The sequence below is a fragment of the Excalfactoria chinensis genome, chromosome 20 (assembly GCF_039878825.1).
Source record: "Excalfactoria chinensis isolate bCotChi1 chromosome 20, bCotChi1.hap2, whole genome shotgun sequence".
Taxonomy (NCBI): Eukaryota; Metazoa; Chordata; class Aves; order Galliformes; family Phasianidae; genus Excalfactoria; species Excalfactoria chinensis.
Window position 1 is genome coordinate 5,793,355 of NC_092844.1, and position 27,046 is coordinate 5,820,400.

General features: G+C 53.3%; 2 protein-coding genes across 10 annotated transcripts in view; both read right to left on the reverse strand.

Moving 5' to 3' along the window:
- The window catches only part of CHD5 (chromodomain helicase DNA binding protein 5), a 25,237-nt gene extending 1,053 nt beyond the window's left edge, over nt 1-24,184 (reverse strand). For 3 of the 9 annotated variants that reach the window (XM_072354106.1, XM_072354104.1, XM_072354103.1), the window contains exons 1-40: nt 24,064-24,184; nt 23,313-23,443; nt 20,671-20,847; nt 19,793-19,911; nt 19,231-19,469; nt 18,642-18,766; nt 17,031-17,154; nt 15,513-15,679; nt 15,016-15,234; nt 13,943-14,149; nt 13,654-13,865; nt 13,214-13,345; nt 12,510-12,618; nt 12,128-12,319; nt 11,849-12,049; nt 11,321-11,458; nt 10,725-10,846; nt 10,171-10,344; nt 9,753-9,894; nt 9,413-9,544; nt 9,211-9,328; nt 8,617-8,741; nt 7,789-8,020; nt 7,574-7,699; nt 7,289-7,461; nt 6,197-6,371; nt 5,789-5,875; nt 5,271-5,359; nt 4,986-5,119; nt 4,672-4,816; nt 3,342-3,501; nt 3,121-3,200; nt 2,857-2,986; nt 2,232-2,321; nt 1,744-1,878; nt 1,470-1,578; nt 1,170-1,302; nt 654-849; nt 275-438; nt 52-166 (exon numbers count right to left, since the gene is read on the reverse strand). In XM_072354106.1, the coding sequence (XP_072210207.1) occupies nt 52-166; nt 275-438; nt 654-849; nt 1,170-1,302; nt 1,470-1,578; nt 1,744-1,878; nt 2,232-2,321; nt 2,857-2,986; nt 3,121-3,200; nt 3,342-3,501; nt 4,672-4,816; nt 4,986-5,119; nt 5,271-5,359; nt 5,789-5,875; nt 6,197-6,371; nt 7,289-7,461; nt 7,574-7,699; nt 7,789-8,020; nt 8,617-8,741; nt 9,211-9,328; nt 9,413-9,544; nt 9,753-9,894; nt 10,171-10,344; nt 10,725-10,846; nt 11,321-11,458; nt 11,849-12,049; nt 12,128-12,319; nt 12,510-12,618; nt 13,214-13,345; nt 13,654-13,865; nt 13,943-14,149; nt 15,016-15,234; nt 15,513-15,679; nt 17,031-17,154; nt 18,642-18,766; nt 19,231-19,469; nt 19,793-19,911; nt 20,671-20,847; nt 23,313-23,443; nt 24,064-24,127 (5,842 nt within the window). In that variant the 5' untranslated portion in view covers nt 24,128-24,184. Of the gene's footprint in view, nt 1-51; nt 167-274; nt 439-653; nt 850-1,169; nt 1,303-1,469; nt 1,579-1,743; nt 1,882-2,231; nt 2,322-2,856; nt 2,987-3,120; nt 3,201-3,341; nt 3,502-4,671; nt 4,817-4,985; nt 5,120-5,270; nt 5,360-5,788; nt 5,876-6,196; nt 6,372-7,288; nt 7,462-7,573; nt 7,700-7,788; nt 8,021-8,616; nt 8,742-9,210; nt 9,329-9,412; nt 9,545-9,752; nt 9,895-10,170; nt 10,345-10,724; nt 10,847-11,320; nt 11,459-11,848; nt 12,050-12,127; nt 12,320-12,509; nt 12,619-13,213; nt 13,346-13,653; nt 13,866-13,942; nt 14,150-15,015; nt 15,235-15,512; nt 15,680-15,863; nt 15,938-17,030; nt 17,155-18,641; nt 18,767-19,230; nt 19,470-19,792; nt 19,912-20,670; nt 20,848-23,312; nt 23,444-24,063 lie in introns of those variants that run through there. The other 6 variants (XM_072354102.1, XM_072354101.1, XM_072354100.1 and 3 more) reach the window with 4 other exon arrangements.
- A 71-nt stretch (nt 24,185-24,255) lies between these two features.
- On the reverse strand, nt 24,256-26,936 carry RPL22 (ribosomal protein L22). Its single transcript, XM_072354370.1, has 4 exons — nt 26,790-26,936; nt 26,361-26,465; nt 25,536-25,660; nt 24,256-24,461 (listed from the first exon to the last, which is right to left on the reverse strand). The coding sequence occupies exons 1-4, from the start codon at nt 26,799-26,801 to the stop codon at nt 24,317-24,319; spliced, it is 387 nt and encodes a 128-aa protein (XP_072210471.1). The 5' UTR covers nt 26,802-26,936; the 3' UTR covers nt 24,256-24,316.
- Nucleotides 26,937-27,046: the final 110 nt, after the last annotated feature.

The window sequence follows — 27,046 nt, forward strand, 5'->3', positions numbered from 1 at the left end:
AACCTGTCACTTCCATTTCCCTGCTCGGGGCTGTCAGCAGTTTCAAGCTACCTGTCACGTAGGGTCCCAGAGGCATCTGACTGTAGTTGACAATCCCACCTGGCCCAGGACCTCGGAAATTCGGTCCAAAGCTGTTGTTGTAGATCTGCGAGGAACCAAAGGAGCCCTGAGGAAATGAGAAGGGAAGCTGAAGCACGGGACATGCAGCACAGAGAGATGGGGTGGGGGACACGGGGCACCCCAAGGCAGCTCTGCACTCTTCCAGCCCACACACCTGCTGGACCGGAGGCTCCCCGCCACGCGTGGTGAGGCGGCTGAGGATGCTGCGCTCCGACATCTGCAGCCGTGCAGCCACCGGAGGGATGCGGGACAGCATGGAGGGCAAGCGTGTCACGTCAGCCTTCATGTCACTCAGCAGCTCCTCAAGCTGGTTCAGCACTGCAAAGCACACCCGGCGCTGCTGACCCTGCAGCGTGGCCCCACAGCACCTCCGTGCCGGCTGTGCTCTGTCCCTATAAGCCCAGCACCCCATGACCCAACTGAACAAGCATCAGCTCCTCCTCCCAGCAGTCCCCAAAGCTGGACTTCCCAATGGTGTCATTGAGCACAGCCAACCCCTCCCTGCACCTCCTGCTCTCTATACCCACACGTACCTTTGTGCAGAACAGCGTTGGCGGGCTTGTTCCCAGCAAGGGACTCTTTGGAGAGGTGCTGGTGGCTTTCAGCAAGGCACTCCACTTCAGCCAGCCGGGCGTTCAATGCCATGGCCGGGTGATTGGGGTCTTGAGTCATGTTGAGGTACGCCGCCCGCCGCAGCTGCTCCTCTATCACCAGGGCCTGCTCCAGCAGCTGGGAGGCACAGGAGAGCAATGGATCAGGACCAGACCCTGTGCCCGTGTGAGCCAGTGCCACCCACATACCTGCCACCCTCCCCATCCATCCGACCCCACAGCTCCTGGGTTTGTATCTTCCACAGCACTGCCCTGTCCATGTGCCACATTCCGGAGCTAGCAAGTGCTCCTGTTCCTGCAGCTCTGCCCCTCAGGGTGCTGCCTCGCTACCACTGATGTCTCACAAACATCTGCCGCCTCCTGCTCCGCTCCACCTCGCTGTGGGGCTCTGCTCTGTGCCACCACTAAGGACTCACCAGCCCTGAACCTGCAACTCGCCTTGAAGCGCCGGGCGAGGAACTTGTTCTTCATCTCAAGGTAGTTCCCTTTGTGTATCTCTGACTTGAAGGGCTCGTTCAGGATCACGTAGCGCGGGTCGTTCTGGATGTCCTGCCAGCGGGCATAGCCGTGGCTGCAGCAGAGGGAGCGTCAAGGCAAGAACCGGCCAGCAGGCAGCATTTCTCAGCAACACATCTCCAGTCCCTTTCCCCGCTCCATCACCTCCCTCCCCACTGCCCTCACAGCACAGCCCCCTCCGCCTGGCATGGGGAGGCCATCACCCACAAAGCCAAAGGGTACGTGACAATCCCTGCCAGCAGCCAGTAGTCATGTCTGCGGTGCCAGATGTCATAGATCTTGCTGGAGGAGATGGCAGCTCTTTCCTCATTCTGCCACAGCGTGTGCAGCTCTGCAGAAACGGAAGAGAGACAGCCTGGTCAGCCAGCAGGGCTGCTGGGCACAGCATGCGGGGCGAGCAAGGAGATGGCCCAGGGAGCCACAGCAACAGCGCTCGGTGCAGAGCTTTATGGAGAAGCTCTACAGGAATAACCAACGGCTCATCGCTCATTTCTACCTGTAAAGCCTCCGTCAGCAATGTTGAACATGAATCTAAAGTTCACATTTCTGTCATCCTTCTTTCCGTCCTCCTCTTCTTTGTCACCGTTTTGCTGAGTCTCATTTTGCTCCTTCTCTTCCACCTTGCTATCCTCTGCTGGGCAAACACAGGAAATCACACCTGCCCCAATTCATTCAGCCATCAGAACCACTGCTGCTACCACAGCCCTCCCAGCTGCAGGGGGAAGTCCCCACTGAAGTCACTGCTGGAGAAGCCACCAGCCCCACCTCCTGCCCACCTGCCTCCCCCAGCAGCTCCTGATGTTCTCACAGCAAGCAGAGGCAGTGCCCGTTGTAAGGGGGTCCTATGGAGGCTCCTGAGTACCACAGAGCAAGCTGCCCACTGCAGGCCCTGTACCACCCCCTGGACACCTGCCTTGAGTCAGAGCCCCAGCCCCGCAGGGCACTCTGCACCACTTTTCTCCCCAAAGCCTCGTGGCACCTTACCTGCCTTGACTTCTTTGTCCTCCCCTTTGCCAGGACTGCTGTTTGACTCTGGCTTTTCCAAAGCCTTCTCTTTTTCTTGAATACCCTCATCTGCAGAAGGGAACAGGACTCTGAGAGAAGCATAACATGTAAAATGCTCTTCAGGAAATAACATATATGGATTGACTGTAGCTTTCAGGGTAAAGCCACTGTATCGTGCACAAGCATTTCTCACGACTCACTTTAGATTTGATTTAATCTGTAGATTATACTAAACTAATGCTTTAACATTACAGTGTAGATTACATCTGTGATAACGTCGTGTCATTATCTAAACAGCAATCTGGAAGTTCAAAAGGAAGCCTTTTCTCAGGAACTCCAACTGGACATTGTGACACCCAGGTTTTCCACTGCAATTTGGAGAAGAGAAGCCAGCAGCAAGTGCCAAAGTTTCCCAGCAGAGCATCTGCCTGTCAGGAGCACTGAGCAGCTGAGGCTGTCACAGCGCACACTCTGTGTCTATGCACCTTGAGCTGAAGAAATCCCCCAGCACACATCAATGTCACTGTAACTGTCAGAGCCCTCACAGATGTCCCAAATGCTTCTCAGAATGAAGCCTGTATTCTTCTGAGCCACAGAGACTCACCTTTCCCCAGGGGCTCAGGAGAAGGCTCAGCTTTTTCACTCTCTTCTTGTTTCTCTTCCTTCAGTTTCTCTTTGCTTTCACAGTTTTCTTGGCACTCCTCACTTTCCACCTTCTCAGTGCTCCCAGGCACCTTAATGTGAAGCACCCACACTGGATTAGCCCAGCAGCCAGAGGGATGTGGTTTGCTTGCAGAGGAATGCTGCAGCACCTCCCAAGAAACACCATTACTAAAGCACTGCAGGCACAGGTTCATGACTCCCCTACCTGGCTGTCAGATGCTCTCCTGGACTTCTGTTCCACTTGGTCCTTTTCCTCCTGGAATCCAAGTGCTGGGTCTGTTTTTTCTGTAACACCAGCAAAGCAAGGAAGCTACAGACAGGAATCCCATCGTGCCAAGGACACAGTGCCAGATACCTGAAAAACTTTCTGTTCCACCTCCCTTCCTAACGTAGACCAAAGCCATAACCAGGCTACCATGCATTTACCTGCAAGGGCAAGAGGTCCTGCATGTATGTGTGCTGGGCTGGCTGGGACAGGGGTGTTGGGATCTGAAGAAACCATCTCACTGCACTTCTTGCTCTCCGGGCCCTCCAGAATCATGTCTGGGGTGCTGTACTTCCCATTGACATGCTCAAACTCCTGCACCTGGGGCAGACACACAACAGCAAGTCAAACACGTCGGCCAGCAGCAGAGCAGCAGCAGGTCACAGCCCCATCCACAGGTGCTCCTACACCCACCACCCCATGTGGCACGCTTTGCTGGGCAGCAGGTGCTACTGCCCATGCTCTGCTGCTTTGCAGGCTCCCAGCCTCAGCAGCTCCTCCAGCAGCAGTCCTGCTCTGCCCACCCCACATTCACACAGAAAGCCTCCCATGCCCCAGCAGGTCCATTGCAGCTGTGCTGGCTTTGCGGACATAAGGGAGAGGTACTGAGTTACACAGTGTGAGTAGCTGAAGGGCAGCATGCGAGTGACCGTGCTGGTGCCCACGTGAAGCCTTGGCAGGCATGCAGGGTGAGCTGTACCCTGGGGGTGCTCATGCAGTGAGTTCACAGCCCTGGCCCCATCATGCCTCCATCAGAATGCTCTTTGCTTCCTCTCCACTCCTCTCTTACACAGAGCCTCTCTTGCACACTCTGTTCCCTAGGCTGCAATTTCTCACTCTCCCCACCCAGCAGAGTAACAGTCGATGCTCAAGACGCAGCAAAATCAGGTGCCATCACTCCCAGCATCTGCTCTTCCCCACTGAAACTACTGCTATGATCATCTAATGGTCTTCCTAGGACAACTCTGAGTGCTGCACTTGTCAGCACCTGGGGAGATCCTCTCCACAAGACAGCTGAGGATTCCTCCATACACTTAACTGCCAGTATCCTCGGGGCTCAGCACATGCCTGGGATTAGCAACACAACCAACAATTACTCAGTCCCAAATCAAGCCCAAACATCTCTCTGAAAGACATGCTTTGGTTCAACAAGATGCTGGACACAATGCAAGACTCGGCAAGTGGAAGTCTCTGGCCTGCACAGTATAGGAGGTCTGAGTAGGTTACTGTAATAGTCCCATCTGAAATGAAAAGAACTATAAATCCAGGAATTTTTTAGAAGTTAAAATCGTGATTTTGCCATGATTTTTTGCCAACCAAGCACTTCTACCTCCAGCTGACCTACATCACTGAAATACCACAGACGTGGCCTTGCACCAAGCCTTGGAGATTCAATAAGGGGACCTCTGGCAAGGAGGCATTCAGCAGCTAACAGAACCCCCAAGTGTCCAGAACGTACCTGAAGGCACATGTAAGGTTTTACTCACCCACCTTCTTCCTTACTAGTGACATAACTCCGATCCGAGTCAGCACGTGCTGGCGTGACAGCCCCTCCCGGGGCACACCATCTGCAAAGGTTTCAGCACCATCTGCTCCAGGTTCACACAAATGTCGCATGAACAGGGAGACATAAGCCCTGTGGAAGGAAAGCAAGAGCTGGCTCTAGCTTGGACCAAGAGCTCCCTGCTGAGCACCCGCAGTGCCTGTTTTCACCAGAGGCCAAGGGCAGAGTTTTGCCCTCCAGCACACGGCATCACGGAGCTGTTTGCAATGAACGCAGGCATCCTCGTGCCTGATCACAGTACCTGAACTCTTTCTCGCTCTTCCCTCGCAGATCCCTCACCAGCCAGTGAGAGTTGAAGGCGTCCTGGGGCGGCATGCCCCACCGCATGATAGCGTTCAGGAAGGCCTTGCGCTGGCGGGCATTGAACCCGAGAACCTGCAGGGAGCAGAGGTTGGGAGGCCTCAGAAATGATGACACCTCAAAGCCTCACGGCTGCTACAGGTCCTGAGCCAGGACTGATGCTGAAGAGCAGCACAGACCGGACCAGCCAGGCAAGAGACATGCTTTGGCCAGTGCTGACACTCACCTCAATATTCCCCCCAACTCTTGCCAGCAAAGGAGGGAGAGGTTTGTCCCGGTCACTCTTCAGCTGTCTCCGTGATTGTCTTCTGCCACCTAGAGTCATACAACCTACGTAACAAACGTGGCCAGACAACAGAGGGGTGGCCAAAGACCTAATGCTGATCAACCCCTGTGCCCTAAGCTTCCCATAGCCCTTCCCAATGGGAATGGAACCTGCACAGAGCAGCAGTCAGGGTTGTTCAGAGTGCCCCTTCATTCACCTGGCCTCCCCATGCCAGGGGAGGCACTGCAGACCAGATACTGCTATTACAAGGACCAGACCAAAGCCCTACATTAGCCAGCAAGTCATGCTCCCTGTGCTGAGAACTGCCTCACCCAGCAGGGCAAAGAATGCCCCCCCCCAGAAGCAAGGCAGTCTTCCCAGCTCAGACCTTCCTGCTGCATTTGAGTGTCAGCCCACCACAAATCACAGGCTGAAGTTCCTGCAGAGGACATCGCAGAGTACCATTAACTCACTCTGACCTTCTGGTCTTTCTTCAAAGTCTTCATCTTCGTCCTCAGAGCCAATGGAGTACTCAGACTGGTTGTCAGAGAGCTCGTCCTGCCACTCTGCAGACCACAAGGAGACAAGGTCAGGAGAAAGAACCCTGCAAGCTTGCCTGAAGGGGACAACAGGAGCTCTGACACTGTCCCCAGCATCCAGTCCCAGGTAGCCAGAGAGAAAGACCCAGAAATAAACAGGAAAGCAGACTCAACTTTTCCATTATTATTAGTTTCCTACACCGAAAATAAAAAACAAACCGATTTTAAATATTTTGTCCACAGGTTTTTCCTCAATTCTTTCCCAGTTACAGGCCAAAAGGAAACAAAAACCACAGAGCCTGCTCCCAGACCTGAGCCCTAGCAGGAGCCAAGCAGTCAAAGCCATACCTTGGTCCTCCTGAGAGGCATCATTGTAATTGACCTGCTTGCGGATTCTCTTCCCCTTCCCCAAGTTCCTGGCCAGATCTTCCTGCTGCTGCTCATAGTGATGCCGCAGCAGCTTCTCCCAGTAGTCAGGGTCCACATTCTCCTCTTGTTTGATGATCTCACGTTCCACCTCCTCCTGCAAAGAAAGGAAACAAAAAAGGCTTGAGATAAGAGAGCTGCAGACCTCCCTGCACCACAGTGCTGTGTGTCTTCTACTGCGCTCTAGGGAAGAGGGAGGAAAGAAGGGCACTGAGACACTTGCTGGTAAGCAAGATCTTCAGACATGCTTTGACCACCCAGCGGTGTGCCTCCTTCACCCTGCTCTACATGCATGTACACGCAGAGCCTCACTTTCACCCAAATGCACTGACCTCAGTGCATGGTTATCAAAGGGCTGAGACAACCTCCCAGTCAGCCACCTATACCTAGAAATAGCTCCTGAGAACGCTGCCATCCGGCCTGTGCTCACATCTAGGGAACAATCACAGATCCACAGAGATAGCCCAGAATAGCAGCCCTCTATCAGCTTGAGAGACAGCTGAAGGAAGTCTGTTAGCTACAGGGAGAATAAATGACAGCAGCACAATACATGAGCAGCACTGTGCCCTGCTCCCAGTATTCAGGAGAGCAGCCTTCAGAAGGACAGAACCAAGTACCAGAAGAGCAATGTTGCAGGTTAGGGACCCAGCCCCAAAAACTGTATGAATCAATGGGGCCATTACACAGCTCCTCAGGCCACTTGAGACCATCAGCACCTGGGTATCATTATTGCTTCCATCCTAAACATTTAACAGTCCTCTACAGTCTCCTTTTTCCAATAGGAAAAATAGGTTCAGAGAAACCCAAGTGCCACTGAGCATTCACAAAAGGTCACAACCACACTTAGCCACTGTAGTCCTGCTGGATGCAGCATCACTGCTACCGGCAGCAAAGAGCAGGGAGGAGTACTGCCCTGCAGAGAAACCCCCACAGGAACAAGAAAGGCAGAGGAAGAAGCACAAACAGGGACATACAAACAGATGTGATTATAAGACATGATACTAATCACATTACCACACCATCCTCTTCTCTCACAACATACTGGGCCACTTTAAAGGAGCTGAGATACTCGTTCATGTTCTGCAGCTCCGTGTCATCAGTCGCATCCTGGTTTCGGTCCAGAAGCTTAGAGATAGCAGCATCGTCATAGTGGATCACACTGCTGTCATCCACATCCTTATTGTCACCTGGAGGGCAAAGCAAGGAGAACGGAAAGCAAATCACACTGTGTGCTCCCAGAGCCAGGCAAGATTAGGCCGGACACAGGGCAAAGTCATCCCAAAAACAGGGGCTACAGACCTGGTGGGGTGCCACCATGCTTTTTTTTCATGCCAGGAGTCACTGCACCCCCTTTGGTGGACAGCGTGTCAGAGAAAGGGGTGACGGCATCCGGCATGGTGAGCCGCTGTCCCTGAGACACCATGCCTGCAAGTGGAAGGCACAGGAATGAGCCCCTGCAGCTCCAACAGGGATTGGATTTGCTCAGAGCATTTCCAGCTCCCTCCCGACCCAACCTTCCACATCATCCTTGAACAGCTCTTCTGTCCCAAACTTCAGGATGTCATCCAGCTCTTGCTTGGTCATGGAGCCTGACTTTGAGCCAAGCCCAGGACGGACCACCAGGTGGGTGAGCATCATCTTCCTTTTGGCCACCTGGGTGATGCGCTCTTCCACGGAGGCTCTGGTCACAAAGCGGTAGATCATCACCTTCTTGTTCTGCCCGATGCGGTGAGCTCTGCTGAATGCCTGCAGGCAGAGAACATCACTGCAGAACAGCCAATGTTGGCACATTTGCAGCCAGCCTAGTCCTACCCCCTCTAGCCAGAGGCTGATCTCAGGCTGCTATGGCTGCTATCTCCTCCTCTGGCTGCAGATTCACCAGGTCCTGACTTCTCCATCACCACCCTGTACCAACACATCCTTCTCTCAACCAGGGAGGATGAAAGAGAAAAGTACATCTTCACTTCCCCATTATTTTTAGAGGCATTTGCTGCTCAAGTTCCTCAGTTGCCATTTTCCACTGGCAATCAGTCCTTAGATAGGGTCTATTTGCTTTCCCCAGAACAGGAAGGGACACTAGGTTGCAGACAAGCAGCAGGAAAGAGGCAGAAGCTCAAGGAAGAAAGCCAGTTTTAGTTGCCAGTCCACTTCTGCATTGCTGACAGGCCAGGGTAAGGCCAATAGAGGTGTGCAAACAGCTCTTGAACAGAACTATATCCTGCAAACTGCAGGAACCATCAGCAGCTCTCAAGAGGAAAGAGCTCATTTCACTGGCAGAATGCACAGGGGGCCCATCCAGAAAGGTACTTACTGTACTGAAAGGAAAAGAAAAAGTAATAAACCTGGATGTCATTGTGGGGATTCCAGTCAGAATCATAAATAATGACTGTGTCAGCCGTAGCAAGGTTTATGCCCAGACCACCAGCACGGGTAGAGAGGAGAAAGCAGAACTGCTGAGCACCAGGAGCTGAGAAAGACAAACCCACAGGTGGCAGAAGGTGAGACAAAGGGGAGCTGGGCTTATTTGGAAAGGTGAAACACAGTGTTTTAGTTATAAAACATCAGGGTCCACCAGTCTAAGCCAAGAAGCAATAGGCAGGGAAGGCAAGGAGTAAAAATACATCAACCCCTGGAAATTAGTTAGTGAAGAAAATAAAGCTCCAGGTCTGAAAGGGAAGCTCTGAGGCCACAAAGGGAAATGCAGGAGTCTTTCAAGCCAAACAGCCTGTCATTAACAGGCTCAGAGTTCAACGTGTGAAATAACCAGAGGGGCTTAACACAGCAAGAGCAGCCCTGCATTGTGCCAGGGCTCTGAGCTTCAGCACTCCAGGTATACACACAGCCCCCACACCGCCTGACCCCTCTGCTGGCTGCTGCAAATTGGCCCCAGCACACACTGCCCACTGCCACTGCTGGAAGGGAGGAAAAGCACTTACCATTAAACCTATCAATGGCTTCCTGGCGCAGGCCTCCAGTGATGCCCCCATCGATGCGCTCGTACTTGTAGCCCTCGTACTCCAGAAAGTCCTCCAGCAAGTCCAACATCTTCGTCATCTGAGGGGTGAGGTGTGAGCAGCTCCGCACAGACCCCACCGGAGCCTGCCCAGCACTGGGGGTCAGCCCTTCCCCACTGCTCACCTGGGAGAAGATCAGAACTCTGTGACCCCCATCCCGTAACTTCTTCAGCATCTTTTGGAGCAGCATCAGTTTTCCAGAAGATTTGACCAAAGAATTCCCATCATAGGATCCATTGGGCAGAACAGGGGCCTCCTGTGAAGGATTCTGGTTATAACCTCTTCAGGAAAGCATTGGGGAAGGTCATGGAGAAAGTCACGTGCATTGCAAAGGCAAGAATTAGTATCAAATCGCACAGCAAAACCTGTACTTTTAACCAAAGACAGCTGGAAACAAACCCCACTGACAGACTGCACACACACTACTCTGCAAAACATCTCTGTGGTGCACACAGCTCACGTACCACAGCGGCCACAGGGAAAAGGTATGGGTGGTTACAGCACTTCTTCAGATCCATCATGATGTTGAGCAGGGAGACCTGATTCCCTCCACCTTTCGAGTTCAGGGCTTCAAAATTCCGTGTTAGTATGAACTTGTAGTACTTCCTGTATGAAGGGGGAAGGGACAGACACTGCCATTATGGGACATTAAAATCAGATAGCGCATAAACTCTAGATATATCAGTGGAGCTTCAAAAGGGATATCTGGTATGAGGACTTTTCTTTAGGTGCTGGTTCAGCATCCCCAGGCTGGGGTTTATTTGGGGATATACACACAAATAAATGGGCTTCTCTGATCCACTGACCCCAGCGAAGCCCTGGCCATGCCACAGATGGGGGAAGCAGAAGCCAGTTGCAGCCCAACACCATGCCAGCACTCACTTCTGCATCTGGCTCAGCTCCACTCTGACAATCAGCTCCGTCTTGGCCGGCATGTTCTTGAACACATCTGCCTTGAGCCGGCGCAGCATGTGGGGGCCCAGCAGGTCATGGAGCTTTTTGATCTGGTCCTCCTTGGAGATGTCTGCAAACTCCTCCAGAAAGCCCTCCAGGTTACTGTGAAAGCAGCCACAAACACAGTGCTGAGTGGAACGGACATGCTGGGGTAAAGACATTCATTTCTGTAAGGCCTGAACACAAAACCTGAACAACAGTGAGGTAATAATAACACTCTTGTGCTCCTGAGCAGAGCAGAATCCAGGCTGATTGCCAAGGGGAATTCACATTAAATACGCAAATAAGAGGTCTGAACAAGCTCCCCAAAATACCACGGCCTCCTCACAGAGAGGATGGAGCAGGGCAGATCTCAGCCCTCATCCACAAATCTCCTGACTGACAGGAGGGCAAGCTCTACCTGCAGGGCCCACAACACCTGGGTCTGCATTACACATTCACAGAACCATTGCAGCAAACTGCTGGGAATCTGTGCAACTTACTTAAACCTCTCAGGAGTCAGGAAATTGAGCAGGTGGAAAAGCTCTTCCAGGTTGTTCTGGAGCGGAGTCCCGGTAAGCAGCAACTTGTAATCGATCTTGTAACTGTTTAATACCCTAAAGAACTTGGAAGTGATATCAAGTTGTAATTATGCACTTACACAAAAACAAAACAATGCAGTATGTGCTCTACTTAAAAAGCACTGGCAGTTTCCCCTTCATTTAGAACAACCTTGCATCTTCTGCATGCAGAGCTGGAGCAGTGAACACAAAGCATATGAAGCTCCTGATTGCATGGAGTAGTTCCCTCTCTCTGCTGGATCCTTGTTGCCATAGGGGCAAGCAGAGCTCTTCAGCTCAAGCTTCACCCAGCACCAGGCACCACCAGCCAGGATGGCACACAGATCACAGATCACTGCTGATGCCCAGAGGGCATTAAAGAGAATAACCCCATCAAAATGCAGCCTCAGGCACAGCCTGAGCAAGCTGGAGACATCTTCTGCCTCCCAGGCAGGAAAAAAACAGAGCATCAAATCAGCTGAGTGGCAACAGCTACAGAAGTGGGCTGGAAGAATGGCTCACAAACATCTGCCACCTACTTTGGACTGGTTGTTCTTCAGTCTGTGTGCTTCATCCACCACCAGACAAGCCCACTCGATGGAGCCCAGCACTGCCTGGTCTATGGTGATCAGCTCATAGGAGGTGAGCAGGACATGGAACTTGATTTGGGCTTCCTTCTGGAGGTGCAGAAGAAGAGAAAAGTCAGGATGGAAGGCAGCAGGGAAGCAGACAGCCTCCACGGCTGGTGATGCTGTTTGTGACACCGGTTCTAAGCCAAGGAGAAAACTGGGGGCTGCCTGTACTGCACGGCACCAGGAGCACTGCTCATGCATCAATCATGCCAGCAGATCTGAACATCATAATTAAGCAGGGAACTACAGAAACAGAAAAGGGCCTGGCAGAAATCTTCAGAGCCCATCATAAGTTTTCTACATCTAAACAGTGTCAGGTTCTCTGGAAAAGAGCTAATCAGAGACCTAAGAAACTTCCTTCCCTGGGTCAATTTCTGCTCTCTTTCCTTCTTACTCCTGGTTAAGACCAAGGCAGCACACAGACTCAGCTCTCACCTTCATCCGGAACACCTTCTTGCCGCTCCGGATGGCATTGTCTTCAAAGGAGAACTCATTTTCCCGGATGACCGACCGGCTCTCCTTGTCCCCAGTGTAGGTCACAACGTAGAAGTCGGGCGCCCACATCTCAAACTCACGTTCCCAGTTGATGATGGTGGAGAGTGGAGCACTGACCAGGTATGGCCCTTTGGAGTGACCCTGCTCAGGGAGACAAAACCCACACTGCTTGCTCTGTACCAGGGGCTGAGCAGCTCACATCCATCACAGGGTGCTCACCTCCTTGTACAGGGAATACAAGAACACAATGGTCTGCACAGTCTTCCCCAGTCCCATCTCATCAGCCAGGATCGTATCAGTGCCTTGGGCCCAGGAAAATCTCAACCAGTTGAGCCCTTCCAGTTGGTAAGGATGCAGCGTTCCTCCTGTGGCATCAATGTACCAAGGCTGCTTGTCAAACTTAACCGTAGGCTGAAGGAAAAGACACAAAGCAATAACCAACTCCCTCCTGCTTCTCTGTAGTCAATCATGCCCCTCTTCAGATTAGCAACACACAACAGCTCCAGAAGAGGTGCAGATACAATCCACACCACAGCCCTGCTCTCAGCACAGGCTTTGTGAGCACACACACCTTCACTCTGGCCCCACCGTTCTCACTTACATCAACAAGAGGAGTTTCTGGAGGCTTCTCAAGCTTCTCCTCTTTCAGCTTTTTCCCCTTCTTGTTCAGCTTCTTCAGAGGACGTGTGTCCTCCCCCAGCATCAGCTCCCTGAAACAGCGAACAAGCATTAAGAAAAAGCAGACAGACACTCCTCTCCGTGTTTCCAAGCCAGGGGTTAGAAATGCCTCTCAAACTCTAGTGCCTTTTTCCCCACAGGAGCTTTTCTGGCTCAGTTCCCATGGGCACTCATGGAGCATTAATTATCCCCTTCCAATAGTTCATGCAACATCATCTAAAATAAAGGACAGCAATCTCAGAGAACTAGATTTTTCCCCCCACAACATACAGTCAGCATAGCATCACAGAGCCTCCCTGAAGCACAGCAAGGCCATGAATAGTACTAGCAGAATATATGGAGGGGAAAGGGAGCATAGGCTGGAAAACAACCAGCAGACTGCATTTCAAAGCAGCCCTGGAGTGGTGGAGCATTTCAGGAAGGACCCCATCCAGACCCAGCTTTCAGAAAGTGCTCGGCATCTGCTCTTTGTAATGAGGTCCCTGCATGAAGCTCCAGTGAGCACTCAGACAGGGAACAGCTACGAACCACTTGGCAAAGCCCAAGCAGGGTCATGCAGCTCTGCATATCTCTGCCCCAGGCTGCAGTATGCACCAGCCCCAGCCCCACTGCCTGGCTGCCCCTTACCTGTGATTCCAGTAGAGGAGCTTGAGGTTTTCATAGTATGGGATGTCTATCTCATCAATCTCCCAGGTGCACTGGTCATATGGCAGATCTTTCCATTTGATCAGATAATGGATGTCTCCCTTTTTATCAAAGCTATAACACACAGCACATAAAACACGCCAACAAAATGAGAAAGAAAGTGATGACCACAGCCTGTGCCTGCACTTCACCACAGTGGCACCAAGTTCATTTTGAAATGAAAGCCCTTTGAGAAAACAAAACCGACGTGGCACCTGACATGCCAACACTGTACTATATCATGTGCATTATGCGCCTCTTGGGCTCGTGTCATCGGTCTCAACCTGCCCCTTTTCTCCCTGTACCAACACTACTCAGTGCTCACACCACCTGGGCACCACCTGCCCTCCTGCTGCCTATCCACACATCTGCCTACTCCTCACCTGTGGTTCAGGATGCGATGGATCATCATCCACTCGGGCTTGATTCCATAGCGGTAGAACCGCTCCTCCATCTTTGCGTAGTGCGGGTCTTTGTTCTTCCGCTTCTCCCTCTGGCTGTCCTCATCTCCAGAGCCATAATCAAAGGCTGGTGGCTCATCCATGTCGTTCTTCCTTTGGTAGTTGCGGTACATCACAGTGTGGTAGAGCTCCAGCTGCAGCAGGACAGAGCCAAGTCACCCCCTGGGCCACTAGGAGCAGCCAAGGCACACTGCTCCAGCCCTGTGCTCACCTGTAGCTCCTTGACCCAGGAGCAGTGCCAGTAGGAGAGCCCTGCCCACTTGACAAAGAACTCGCGCTCTGGGATGCCCTCCAGCACCTTTGGCAGCGGCAGAGCCAGCTCCGCATCTGGGACAGGCAGTGCAGGGGGCAGCGGGGCTGGAGGCTCCTTCCATGCCCAGTGCAGGATGCGCTGTACTTTTCCCTTCAAAGGAGGGCACTGAGGATGGAAAAATAAATACACAAGAGCAGGCAGTTTAACACAAGCCCTGTCAGCTTCGTGTCCCACCAGTCCCTCCCTTCGTGGAACGCAGTGAACATGTTGCATCACTGCATCCATCGGGGCTCAGAGGTGCAGTGCTCGCAGGCTCTGGCAGGCAGGATGTGCCCCAGCCTGCCCCAGTGAGGACAGTCTGCAGGGTATGGGGGTCTGGAGGGCAGGGGACCCACACAGGCTGCAGCCAATCAGCAGCGCAGTGAGGGGGAAAGCAGCCAGGCCCCAGGCAGAGCCCGTGCTGAGCTTGCTGCTGCAAGTAGAGCAGAGCACCCCAGGGAACCACATGGGCTGGAATAAGCTCAAGCCCTGACTGCGCTTCACTCACCCTGCAAACAGGGTCAGCTGCTCTGGGCACAGCCAAGGCATTGCTCTGCTCTGCTCCCAGAAGTTACTCATTTGCTATTGCTAACTAGGCAGACAGAAATCAGGAGGTGAGGGTGCATGGAGTGGAAGAAGGCTGGGTGGTGCACATGTGTCTGAGGAGAACATCCTTAACACCCCCTGCAGGGACAGGCCTCACCACTAGGGCAGGCTGAGCTCAATACACATTTCCTTATTTCCAAATTTAATCACCCAGTACAATTCAAAGCCCCAAAAATCACACCGACCTCTGCAGCAAGCCTGCCTAGGGGGTAGAGCCCTCCCTACATTGGGCATACATCAAACGGGACCTGGCAGGCAAGCTAGAAGCAGGCAGGGAACTCAGCAGCCTGCACAGGGAGAGTGTACAGGCAGCTGAGCTGCAGGAGACAGGCAGAGCCAAAGGGAGCAGGAGCACGGACAGGGTGACAAATGCAGGAAACACTCACTGTACAGCGAGGGCAGAGCCATTCACCATTTGGGATTTCTGGTAGGGGTGGGTTCAGGCAGTGCAGGTGGTAAGAGGACGGGCACGTGTCGCAGCACAGCAGCTCCCCTCCATCCTTACAGACACGGCAGAACTCCATGTGGTCATCCTCCTCTTCTTCACCACCTTCCTCCTCCTCATCCTCCTCCTCCTTTGGCTCCCACTGGATGCCCTCCTTCTCCTGGGGCAGTAAAGACAGAGTAAAGCTGAGGGGCAGCACCACCACAGCACTAAGGGGCCCCAAGCCCAGAACGGGATCACGAGAGGAATGCACGCTTCCATACCCAACCCATCCCACTCACACAGGTGATACAGGCCCAGCACACACAGTTAAGTGCTCTCAAGTACCCCAGCTTTAGCCTGACTGCGTGCTGCCAGGCTTGGGCCAGTCTCCCCATCACCCAGACCCTCTGCTGGTGCCTCCTGCCTGGCAGCACTCCCACAGGCACCCACACTCACACAATGTGGGCAGCTCCACTTGCCCTCGGGGGCTTTCTCCAGCTCAGGGTCCAGGCAGACAAGGTGGTAGGCACGCGGACAGGTGTCACACAGGATGATCTCCCCTCCCTGCTGGCACACCTCACAGTAGTCCTGGTGGTCTGTCTCGTAGCCATCCCCGTCTTCAGCTACAAGCAAGGGACAGACGCAATCAGTTGGACAGCAGTGCCACTGGCTCTCCCGAGACAGCTGCTCCTCTATGGTACAGTTAAGGAAAATGTATCACGCTTCACCTCGGCCCCTCCTGCTATGTCCCCCTGCCTCTCTGTCCCTCTGCATCACAGTTTATCTTTGCACACAGCATCATCTCACCTCTGTCTCTCTTTCTCTCTCCACACTGTATCATCCTTTGGTTCCTTCAGGCTCTCAATGGAGAATGCCAGAACCTGGAGAGGTTGCAAGGGAGGCAGTCAGAGAAACCTCCACAGACCCCAGCGCCAGCAAATGTACCATGCAACAGTAATGCAGCTGAGGACCCTCCTCCTGGGACTGCTGCACTCTCCTTGGGCGCTTGCTGGGTGCAGAGCAGGAGCTCCTCTAGCTCCATGCAGAAAGAGAAAGGAAGGAAGGAGTAAGGGCCATAAGGCCCATAATACCTCACAGAAGGCAGAACACTCGCCTCCTGGCTGTCCCCAAGCACAGAAGGCACCCTTTGGTTTCTCAAAAGCAAAACTCATCAGCAGAAGCAGCAGAAGCACAGTATCTTGGTGCAGAGGGACTGCTTTCAACAGGGATGGAGGTGTCATTAACCAGACCAACACAAAGCCTCCACCAGTGAAGGAATATGCACATCAAAGCGGCCCACAGCCACTCAGACCCTGCCAGACACCTGTCACTGCTGCCCTCCATCTCCATGTGCCACCATCACAACCCTGGCCTGTCACCAACCACACATCTCACCCGGACAGACACCAGCCGCCAGCACTGTCTCACCTGCAGCCAGGCCTGCTCCTCAGGAGCCAACCACAAGCTGTGCTTCTCCAGGGCTGTGCAAACACTGTGCAAACCACGTCCCCTGGAGCCCCACAAATTCTGAACGATGACACCTCAGGACAGGCCTTGGAAGGGTGGCAGCTGCTCACCTGCCCACGCTGCACCCCAGTGCTCAAAACACCACATGGCGTTGCAGCTGCCCTCCTGACACACTGTGAGCCACAACACAGAGATGGATCAGGGCAAGAAAAGCCCTTGGCCATGGAAGGAGAGTGGTGGATGGAAAGGCCCAGGCATCAGGCTGATCCTTCACCACCAGCAATGCCGCAGGGAAGCCCTACAGCAGAGTGTGCTTCCTGCAAGCCCACTGACAGCAGAGTCTGGACACCATGAAAGCACCTCTCATCTCACACACACAGACAAGCACAGCCTTTCCTTTCCCACAGAATTAGTGCTGTACACTGCTTGGAACTGCAAGGACCAGGAAAGCACCATCTGAATAGGGAAATCCAAACAATAGGAACAGAGTACAAAGGGATGGCCTACTCCTCTTTTTCTTTCTCCTCCTCTTCCCTCTCTTCCCCAGGCCAGCCGAACACTCAGAGCGCACAGAAGAGCTGTTGATGCTGGCACTGTCAAAGTCAGATTCCTCCCGTTCTTCCTCTTCACTCTGCAGAGGAGAAAACAGAACCACACACTGTCCAGGTGCTGGCATACAGTCACTCCCAGGATGTTCTGCTACAGAGCAGAGCTAAGCACCAGCGGTCACACAAAGCCACACAAGATCACTGATCAGCAGCTGAGCCCCTTGGGGCACCCTCAAGAGAAGCATCATAGGGCTCCCACAGAAATTGGCTGTTTAGGGCATCGGGGACGGTGGCAGGGTTGTCACACTCCTGGCACTGGCAGCCAGGGTTCAAAAGGATGTGTCACAAGGCATTAGGAAGCAGGTAAATCTCCTCCATCAGATCGATGTTCCAGTCAGGCAATCAATCAACACAGACTACAACGAGAGCCAGAGGACAATTATCTCGCACTGCTCAGCACAGCACAGGGGCAGTTAGCTGGGTTCAGCAGCACCATCAAGGTGCAGTCACTGAGCAAATCTCAGAGACATTTAAAATACATACAACACTCCTCAGACTTAGAAATGCAAGTACACAGATCTGGAATGTACCCAGATATGGGATGGATTTTCTGTAATGTGGGACTGATTGACTGCCCCAGCCTGCTCCTTCTTCTACTTCTGACACACAGAGTTACTTACAAACTGGTTGTTATGTGAACAGGAGAGGCAGGGAACTTCAGTAAAGGTGAACTAATGGGACTTCAAGCAACACTATCAAGGTCTGCAGGAAAACCATTCCTACTGAGTAGTTATCAGGAGATTCGCTCTTTAAAATGTTTTGCTTACATCTGATATTTATACACTGAAAGAGTTCTGCATGTAAACTGCAGCAAAACCCTGCTCCCATGCACTTACGAGGTGCTCAGCTGTCCCCAGGTCATGCTGCAGAGCCACAGGCGCCAGGAGGCAAGCAATGGCAACCTAATTAAAGCATCTGATAATTCTCTTTGACATGAAGTTCAGCTGGAGTGCAAGCCCTGAAGAATTCCTTTGCAAATGAAATCTGAAATGATGGCATTATCAACCTCATCTCTGAAAATAAACGTGATTATATGGCTTTAGCAGCAAACATGCCCAGATATGACATCTTTACGAACACAAGCTTGGACACAGGTCTCTAACAAGGGATGAACAAACACACTGAGCAGAGACTGGCATCTCAGAGAAGGGCACAAATGAGGCTGTAGCATTTCTTTTCAGCAGCCTTCATCCAGGCTTCCTTCCACACCCAACCAAAGACAGCTTGGCCCTTTCCTCAGATGGGATGTCCTGACACTCTGAGGGCCAGCAAGGGAACGATGTGCTACACGAGGCTGGAGGGCAGGGATGTGTAATCCATGCTATCTCTAGGAGGAAACAGGCACAGCAAGAGGAATAGGCAAGTTGGCAAGAACAGGGCAATCAGCTGGAAAAACACACACTGCCCTGCATAGGGGAGATTTCTAGGCAAAGGGAACTGGTCCTGGCTTTTCTCTGCTGCACCCTCCCACACCCAAGGCCCTGCACAGAAATGGGGAATGCACACTTACAGAAGAGCCCTTTTTCCTTTTGCTGGGGATTCCTCCAAACCGGAATTTTAGGCCTGCCATCTTTTTTCCCTTCCCCTTTTTCTTCCCATCTTTCGAGCTCTTGATTTTCTTCTTCACACCTGGACCTGGAGGAACAAAAGTCTTGTTGTTCCACTGTTCCAAGAGTCCTCGGGCTGCCACGCAACTACCCTGGAATGCAGGAGAGGGACTGCAGCCTGCAAACTGCAACAGGGCTGGGAATGCCAGATGCAGTTTGAAGTCTGCAAAGCAGGGAGATAAGACCCCTCTCAGCTGGGGTGGCTCAAAAGACACTGCAGGAACTGAGGCTGCAGCACAGGAAAGCTGCTGCAAGCTGCACTCTTGGTTAAGTGCCAGCTCTGAGCTGCTTGTTCTAACCTCTGGAGGCATCAGTAATTGATAAGTGCATTACTGGAACAGCAATCTTCCTGAGGAGCTCTCTCCTCTTTCTACCACAGCCCAGCTTCTACAGCAGTTCACACAGAACCTTCCAAACAGGAAGAAAGAAGCACAAATCTGCTGTCAGGAACAGGAGAACTTTCACAGTAAGCTCACTGTGCTTGGTACCTACCCTTGCCTTCCTTGGTTTTCGCTTTCCTGATGACAGGGGGCAAGGCAGGCTGCTGGGGGCTGGCAGCCAGCGGTGGGGCAACCGAGACAGTCTCCACTGCTGCAGCCACAGCTGCTGCTGCTGCCGCCGCCGAGCTGCCCTTGAACGGGTTGTTGGCACTGAACTCTCGCCACTTGGCACCAAGCACAGTCATCATCTTGGACATGGGGATCTTGGGGTTCTTCTTGGCAATCAGAGGTCTGAAGGGTGGGGGAAAAGGGAAAAACCACAGGTTAAAGGAAATGCACGTCTGCTTGTCACATTTCCCTACAGAAAACTTTCAAATAAATAAACACAAAAAATGGAATTCTGGAGAGCAGGCATGGGGGAGAAACAATCCAGTTGTTTTCCACTCAATTATCCTTCAACTAAAATGGATTCCTTGAGACCTTTCTTGTCACAGAGAGAGAAGCAATAAGGAGCTTGTAAAGGAAATTCTGCATCACAGCTTCACCTTCTTATTTGAGTAACATCCAAATCTCAATCACTGCCCCAGACCCCATTGATACCTGCGGTTCTGTACCTGAGGAATTGGCTGAAAGCCTTGTAATTAGTAAGAGTATGGTAATCTTCTTCTGAGAAAATATAATCTACGTCATCAAGGCCCCATTCTTCCATCAGCTGGGCTGAGCTCTTAGGCTCCTGTAGAATTACAGAGAGACAGTGTTAATGTAAGTGACAGCTCTGCAGACAAAGTGTCTGTCATATACCCCGTGTCAAACTCTCTCCCTAGTCAGTGACACAGAGATTTCTTTCTGCAATATATAAAAAACAAAGCATGCATAAGTGCTTAATAAACTAATGCTTCACACACTTCCAAGAAGCAAATTAATACAGCATCATCCAAATGCTCCTCATACCACATAATATAATGCAAAGCCTTCCCAGGTTTCATGTCTCCAGGAAACATAATCTCTGTATCTAACAAAAATAACATGGGATCATGTTGGCCTTTCATCTGCCAGTAAAAATGCCAGGCTGTGCCTGAGAGCCCTTGATGAGAGACTACTGCAGAATGGGTTGTTGATGGAACTGCAAATGCTTCATGGTTTTAAAAACAAAAGCAACCACAAAATCAGCATTGTTATGGCTGCTTTTCTCTTTGTTCCAAATAAAATAAACCATTGCTTTCAGTAGTACTTTCAGTGCCACAAAAGGTACCATGAGGAACTCCGAGCACATGCCACCAGGCAGCTATCTCAGTCTCCCTGATGGGGAGTACAGTGCCTATACCTCCGTGCCTTAAACAAAGGTATCTTATACATCAGTGCAAGGTGAGTGTCCCCAATTACAGCTCTGCCCTCATTCACTGAACAGTGTACTCAGATATCAGCAGGGATCTGGCCACATCATGAGATCCAATGTTCGAACACCAGCTCAGGATGAGCAAATCTTTGGTACCTTTAGCCCTCCATCATCATCCTCCTCCTCTTCATCCTTCTTTTTCCGTTTGGTTTTTTTCTCTTTCTTTTCTTTCAGTTTTTTCTTTTTCTTCTTGTTGGGGGAATAGTCACTTCCTTCACTCTCAGATTTCTCCTCAATCTCCTCATCATTGTCTGATATCTCATCATTGCTCCCCTACAACAGAAGAGGACAGTGGAGAAAGAGCACCACCTGCCCTCCCTCAGCCACAGGCACACAAGTGGATACCCCTTCTGCCTCCAGGTTGTAACACACCCTCTGGAAGCATCACGATGCTGCAATACCACAATGCTCACATTACCATTCTGATGTGCAGTGGTGTAAACAAAGACATGACACAGCGAGTAAATGAACATATGTATTAGAAATAACCATATAGTAAAGCAGTGAGTGACTCGTCTGAGAGGTGGCTAACTGTTCAGCTAAAAGATCTTAAATCTTCAGACAGGTGGAACCTGAGTAACTTTTCTGATTGACATAACACATGGTAGCATGTGATGTCCCATCTCACATTGGCTTATGGTTTTACAAGAGTACAGTAACATTTTCCTACCACAGTGTGAATAGTTAAGAACCTAAAGGAAGAGGACATCTCTTGAGTCACGTGCATGTCTTGTAGCTCACCAGACAGATGTTGAGAGACACGCAGCCACACGGAACTCCCACCAGGCTTTTGGTCACAACTTCAGCAGCAAGAAGAACCTCTCCAGAAAGGCCTGGGCCCTGCTGGATGGCTGACAGATGCAGTCAGCAGGAACCAGGCTTACATGTACACACCAATCATGGGAGAGCCAGAGTGCAGAGCCCAGCAAGGCAGAATTTCGGTTTCTTTCTGGGACAGACAGCGACTTGCTGCAACAAAGTCATTACCACCCTAACAAAAGCCACTGCTTGCCGGGCGGATCACTCACGTTGCAAGAAAGACAGCAGCAATGCACACATCTGAGTATACATCTTCCTTCCTACACCCTGTTCCGCCTCTGGAAGCTGCCCCACCAGGAGCGGCGGGGTTCAGCACCATGGACAGCGCCCGGCCGGGGCTCCAGCCCGGCCCCATCGTTGTGCCATGTGAAAATCAATTGCTCTCACTGCAGAGATTCATTTTCGCTCAGCGGCCATTACTGATGTCGGGTCCTTTTTGGTTCGAAAAAAAAAGAGAGCTTTTCCTTTAGCAGTTATAATTTAGCACTGAATAATTGGTTGCCATGGCAATGACTGCAGTACAGGTTGAAATTCCCACTCTCCCTGCTTTCTTGCCTGATGAGGACCTTCATCTACATACACTGAGGTTCAAACCGCAGCCAGTTGTTTTATGCAGATCTTTTTGGGGTTTGCTGCATCAAGTCTAGCAGCAGAGCTACAGGGAGCACTGCCACAAAGGCCAGAATGAGCCGCAATGAGGTTAAACAGGCAAATCCCCCTTTAAAAGCAACACAGCATCAATTCTGCCCCAGTGATAAAAACATGGGGCGTTCCGGGGAGAGGTCAGCCATGGTGTAAGCACCAACAGCATGGCCCAGGTTCACAAGAGATCCCCACATCTCTCTTCCTCTAATAGGAGGAGAGAGCATCCTAAGCCCCACAGCCTCCGGGAAGATGCTCAGGAAAAGAAAGGCCAAAGTAAGGGTTCCCTTTTCTTTTACCTTCTGACTGGCAACGCAGCTGGAATACAGCTCAGTGCCTACCCACATTGCTGCAGCTCCTCGCTACCTTCGGTGGAACACAGAACAACCTTTGACAGGCAGAACTGAGCCTGATTAACACCACCAGCACAAGGCATTCATTGAAGAAGAAAACACCCTCAACATCCATCCCATTAATTTCTCCCCACCCCCCGTAAGGAAACAGACACAGCTCAGGCTGCACATGTTGCTCCCATAGCTTCAGGCAGGCTGACATGAACGTAGAACTGCCAGGAGTGAACATAGCACACGTCTGTATCTTATCTTTCCTCTATTAAAAAGCAGCACAGGAGGGAAAGAAAAACACACAGGAAGCGAGGCAGCATGAGCCAGCTTTGTGTGCTATCTGCAGAAACAGAACATCACCATGGCCACAAAGGAGGAGAAAAGCCTCCTCTGGGCTTCTGCTCACAGCTGCCAGGTCATAGCATGCCAGAGTCAGTCAAGTTCTGTTACGTACACAGCACATAATGCTCCTGTCGGCAGCAAAAGCACTTCGATGTGCCACCTCATCCAGCCAATCTGCTCATACAAGTCCCAGAGGGAGTGGCAGCGATGACTGGAAGAGAACAGCACATTGATCCCCTGCTTGGCAAGGGAAGGGGTGGGGATGTTTCTGGCTCTGCTGCATAAAACATCTGATGTTCTTCTGATGTTCCCTACCCTGCCTTCCTTGCTGAACCTTTTGGTCAAGTGCAGCCCACAACAAAACACCTGCACGCTTTCTGATGGCTGCAATTCTTTGCCATCTTGGCACTGAAGACCCCCAGGAGGCAACACCCTCATCCTCACACTCCCCACCAGCTCATTGCGTGGTGCGGGACAAGTAGGGTATGGAAGTGAATGCAGGTGCTTTGTTCCTACACATTGGGTGCCCTGGGCAGCCAACCTCCATTCCACATCGAGCAGGAACCCTCATCTCAGAGCACGCAGCATTACCTCTTTCTTCCTCCTCTTGATTTTGGCCCCCTTGCCGTCTTTCAGCTTCTTGGGTTTCTTTTTTTTCTGCACAGCAACTTGCTCCTCAGCGAAAAACTCCTCCAGCCCTTCCAGGACCCCATCATCTTCTTCTGAGGACAAGAAGGGCAATTCACAGGGCGGCCTTCCCAGGCACAGCTCAGGTTTGCCCTCTCTGGGCACCCCACAGCTGCTCAGTGACAATGCCAACACCTCGTGCCCATAGCGCTGCGCTGAGCCCCAGCACCCAGTGGGATCTGACACACAGCAGGGCCTCCAAAGCCACACAGGGCCTCCAAAGCCACACAGGGCCTCCAAAGCCACACAGGGCCTCCAAAGCCACACAGCACATCAGGACAGGCCAGCACCACCTGCCACACGGGGCTCAGCGCTGTTCGGAAGCCCAGCAGAGCCCGTTCAAATGGATCACAGCGAGCAGGTCGGCGTCCAACAGGTGTCAGCCGCACTCCGGCACGGACCTTCCCCCCCCACCTTCCCCCTCCTCCCCGCACCTCACTCGTCCCTTCAGGTCGCTCTCAGTGCCTTCGCTCCCCGCAGCCGAGCCGGCCGGGCGCAGCACGCAGGTCGGTACCAGCGGGCCGCACCGCAGCGCTGAGGGCCGGGAAGGCACCGCGGCATCGCCCGGCAGGCCCCGACCCCGCGAAGGCCGCAGACACGCCCACCGCTCCCTCCGTTCCCCCGCCATGTCCCGGCACGACGCCCCGCCGCCCACCTGACACGTCCTCATCGTTGTCCGCCTCCTCCAGCAGCTCCTCGCCGGCCGCCGGGCCCCGCATGCCGGCCGGGAGCGCCGGGCGCGGCCCCTCCGCGCCAAGATGGCGGCCGGCGGCCCCGCCCCGTGACGTCACGCCCCCCCTTCCCCCCTCCATCCATCTCTGCCCCCAGCAGCCGGAACGCAGCGGTACCAATTCGTTCCCACAATTTATTCAGTACAATGTACAAAACGTTTTTTTCCCACTCCGCTTTTAGTCCTCCTCCTCCTCCTCCTCCTCGTCCTGGTTGATCTGGAAGTAGCGCAGCTCGTAGCTCTCCTTGCTGTTGGCCACCACGCGCAGCCAGTCGCGGAGGTTGTTCTTCTTCAGGTACTTCTTGGTCAGGTACTTCAGGTACCTGTAGGAGCACAGCGGCCGGGGCAGCACAGCACTGCCACCATGGTGCGCATCCCCCACCCACACAGCAAACCAGCTCATGAACCCCCAACCCAGGGCTGCCCTCAGCCCCCCATGCTGGGGCAGGGCACAGTGTGCACACAGCAGGAGGGATGCCCGACACCCCCACCGCCCCCAGCCCCCCATTAAGGCTGGCAGCCACCCCACTTCCCCCCAGCTCAGCCCCCAGGATTCACTGAGTGCCACAGCAGAGCCCCACAGGACACAGCTCTGGTGTCACCATCACTCACACACACACACACACACACACACACACACACACACACTCACACCCCTCTTCCCACCTCTTCAAGCCTCCAGTTCCCCCACTCGCTATCTCTACCCACAGCAAAAACAAAATCAACATGATCAAGGCCAGATAAGGCACAGAAATATCAGGCAAGAGCCAGGCAGACGGCCAGCAGGATGAGGGTAAAGAGGCTGTAATGGAACAGCCTGGATATATACCAGCGTGGGCACACAGGTAAAGGCCATGCCCACACTGACTGCCTGCCACCTCGTCACACCTTCAGCTTCCTGCTGCTGTTATCAGCACAGGAGCACCCCGCTCCCAGTTCCACTCCTGCCAGCTGCACACCCCACACCACCATCCTGCTGGGGTTTCTCAGCCACATCTGTCTTCAAAACCCCTCAGGAACAATCCCTGTACCTAACTGCACTGCTTAACCAGGTCAGCACACCTTGATGCCAAGCATCCCTTTATTACTTCATGCTTCCTCACACGTTCCCATTGTAGAGGTTCAGATCTTGCACCTCCAGCACTAAGAATGCCATCCTCACCAAACACCGCAGCCCCACCACAACAAAGCACTCCTCATGACACACATCCACAGCAGTGCACAGGGAAAGCCCAACTCCATTATAAGCAAAGGACCCACAGCCCTCGTTACCCAGACACCGAGCAACCAACACATAGTGCCCAGTGCTACAGGCCCAGGGCTGTGCAGTGCTGCCTCCCAGCCTGGGGCACAGCACAGCCTGCAGCCTTGCCCTGCAGCACCCACCGTGCTCTCACCTCTTGGAGAAGGGCACCTCTGAAGTAACAGTGATCTTGCTCTTGCTCCTCTCAATGGTCACCACGCCACCGCCCAGGTTTCCAGCCTTTCCATTCACTTTGATCCGCTCTTGTAAGAACTGCTCCTGTAAGAGGGCACAGACGTTCAGTCAGTGCTGTTGGCAGCTGTTTGCGCTCAGCATTTCAATGCTTTGCTCGGGACTAAGAGGAGGCAAAACAACCACGTGTCACTAAAAAACAAAGAGAAGCCTTTCCCCGTGGGCCTGGATGCCCTGAGTTCCCACAGGCCGACACCACAGCTCACACTGAGCCATCCACACCTGCACAGAAGGGACACGCTACAGGCCAAGCGTCCACACCATTAAAGTTCGATGCCGTTTCCTACAGTCAGAACAGAGCAAGACACGTTCCTATTTCTCTTGGGCCCCATGACCCCCGCGGGTCCTTTCCAAATGAAGCATTCCCAAAGGCCTCCACCACAAACCTGCTTGTGTCTGAGCACAGCAACAAGCAAAGCCTGACTGAAAGCGCCCATCCAGCAGCAGCGGAACGCAGCGCTCTCCTCCATCGCTGCTTCTCAAAGCTGCACTGGAATCAAACCTCACAGCGATGGCTACTAATGCAGGATCTGCACACACTTAGATCCACACCTAGGCCGTTATGCAGCAATAAACCTCCAGCAGCACTCAGTACTTTGCACACTGATGCTCTGGGTGTCATGGTTTTGTTCTGCAGTGCTCCAGGCTGCCCGAGGAGCACAAAGAGCAGCAAAAAGAGCCGAGGGGCCGCACGCAGAAGCCCCTACCGGGCAGCCCCAGCACTCACAAAGTTGGCGGCGTCCATGATGCCATCCTCCACCGGGTGCGTGCAGTCCAGCGTGAACTTCAGCACCTGCTTCTTTTTCTTGCCACCCTTCGCTGCGGGTTTCTTCTGCGGGACGGGAAGAGAGAGAAGAGCCGTGAGACGGGACGGACGGGCTGAGGGCGGCCGGGAACGGCCTGGGAAGGAAGGGGGGAAACGGGGACCGAGCGGGAGCCCCGCACCGCCAGGGCCCGGCGGAAGGGGGAGGCTGAGGCCCAGGCCCAGCAGCACGCGTAGGCCCGAGCTGCGCCAGGCCGGGCCGGGCCGGACACCCGGGAACAGAGCGGGGCGGGGCGGGGAGGAGCGGGCGGGGCGGTTTGCATCCCGCGGGGCGGCGGCATCCCGGAGCGAACGGAAAGCGGAGCGGAGCAGCGGCCCGACGGAGCGACTCACCACGGGCGCCATGGCGGCTTCAGCGAGGGGCAAAAAGGGAGCGCCTCCCCGCGCGCATGCGCGGAAGAGCTCTCGGGCGGCCAACGCGCACGCGCCGCTCCCCCACACCGCCTGCGCCCACGCCGCCGCCGGGCCGCGCGCAGGGAGAGCGGCGGAGCGCGCCGTGCGCAGGCAGCAACGAACGATCGCCGCAACGATCGATGCCTGCCGGCCGCCGCGCGCCGCCGGGCCCCGCCCGCTCGTAGCTCTGCCAGCGG

Bases quoted from the DNA above. Each gene is read 5' to 3' on its own strand.
- RPL22 (XM_072354370.1), bottom strand. The intron at 25,661-26,360 runs GTGAGTGCTGGG...GCCCTCTTACAG, and splicing joins TCATGGACGCCGCCAACTTT to GAGCAGTTCTTACAAGAGCG. The intron at 24,462-25,535 runs GTGAGAGCACGG...GTGCTCCTACAG, and splicing joins GAGGTGCCCTTCTCCAAGAG to GTACCTGAAGTACCTGACCA.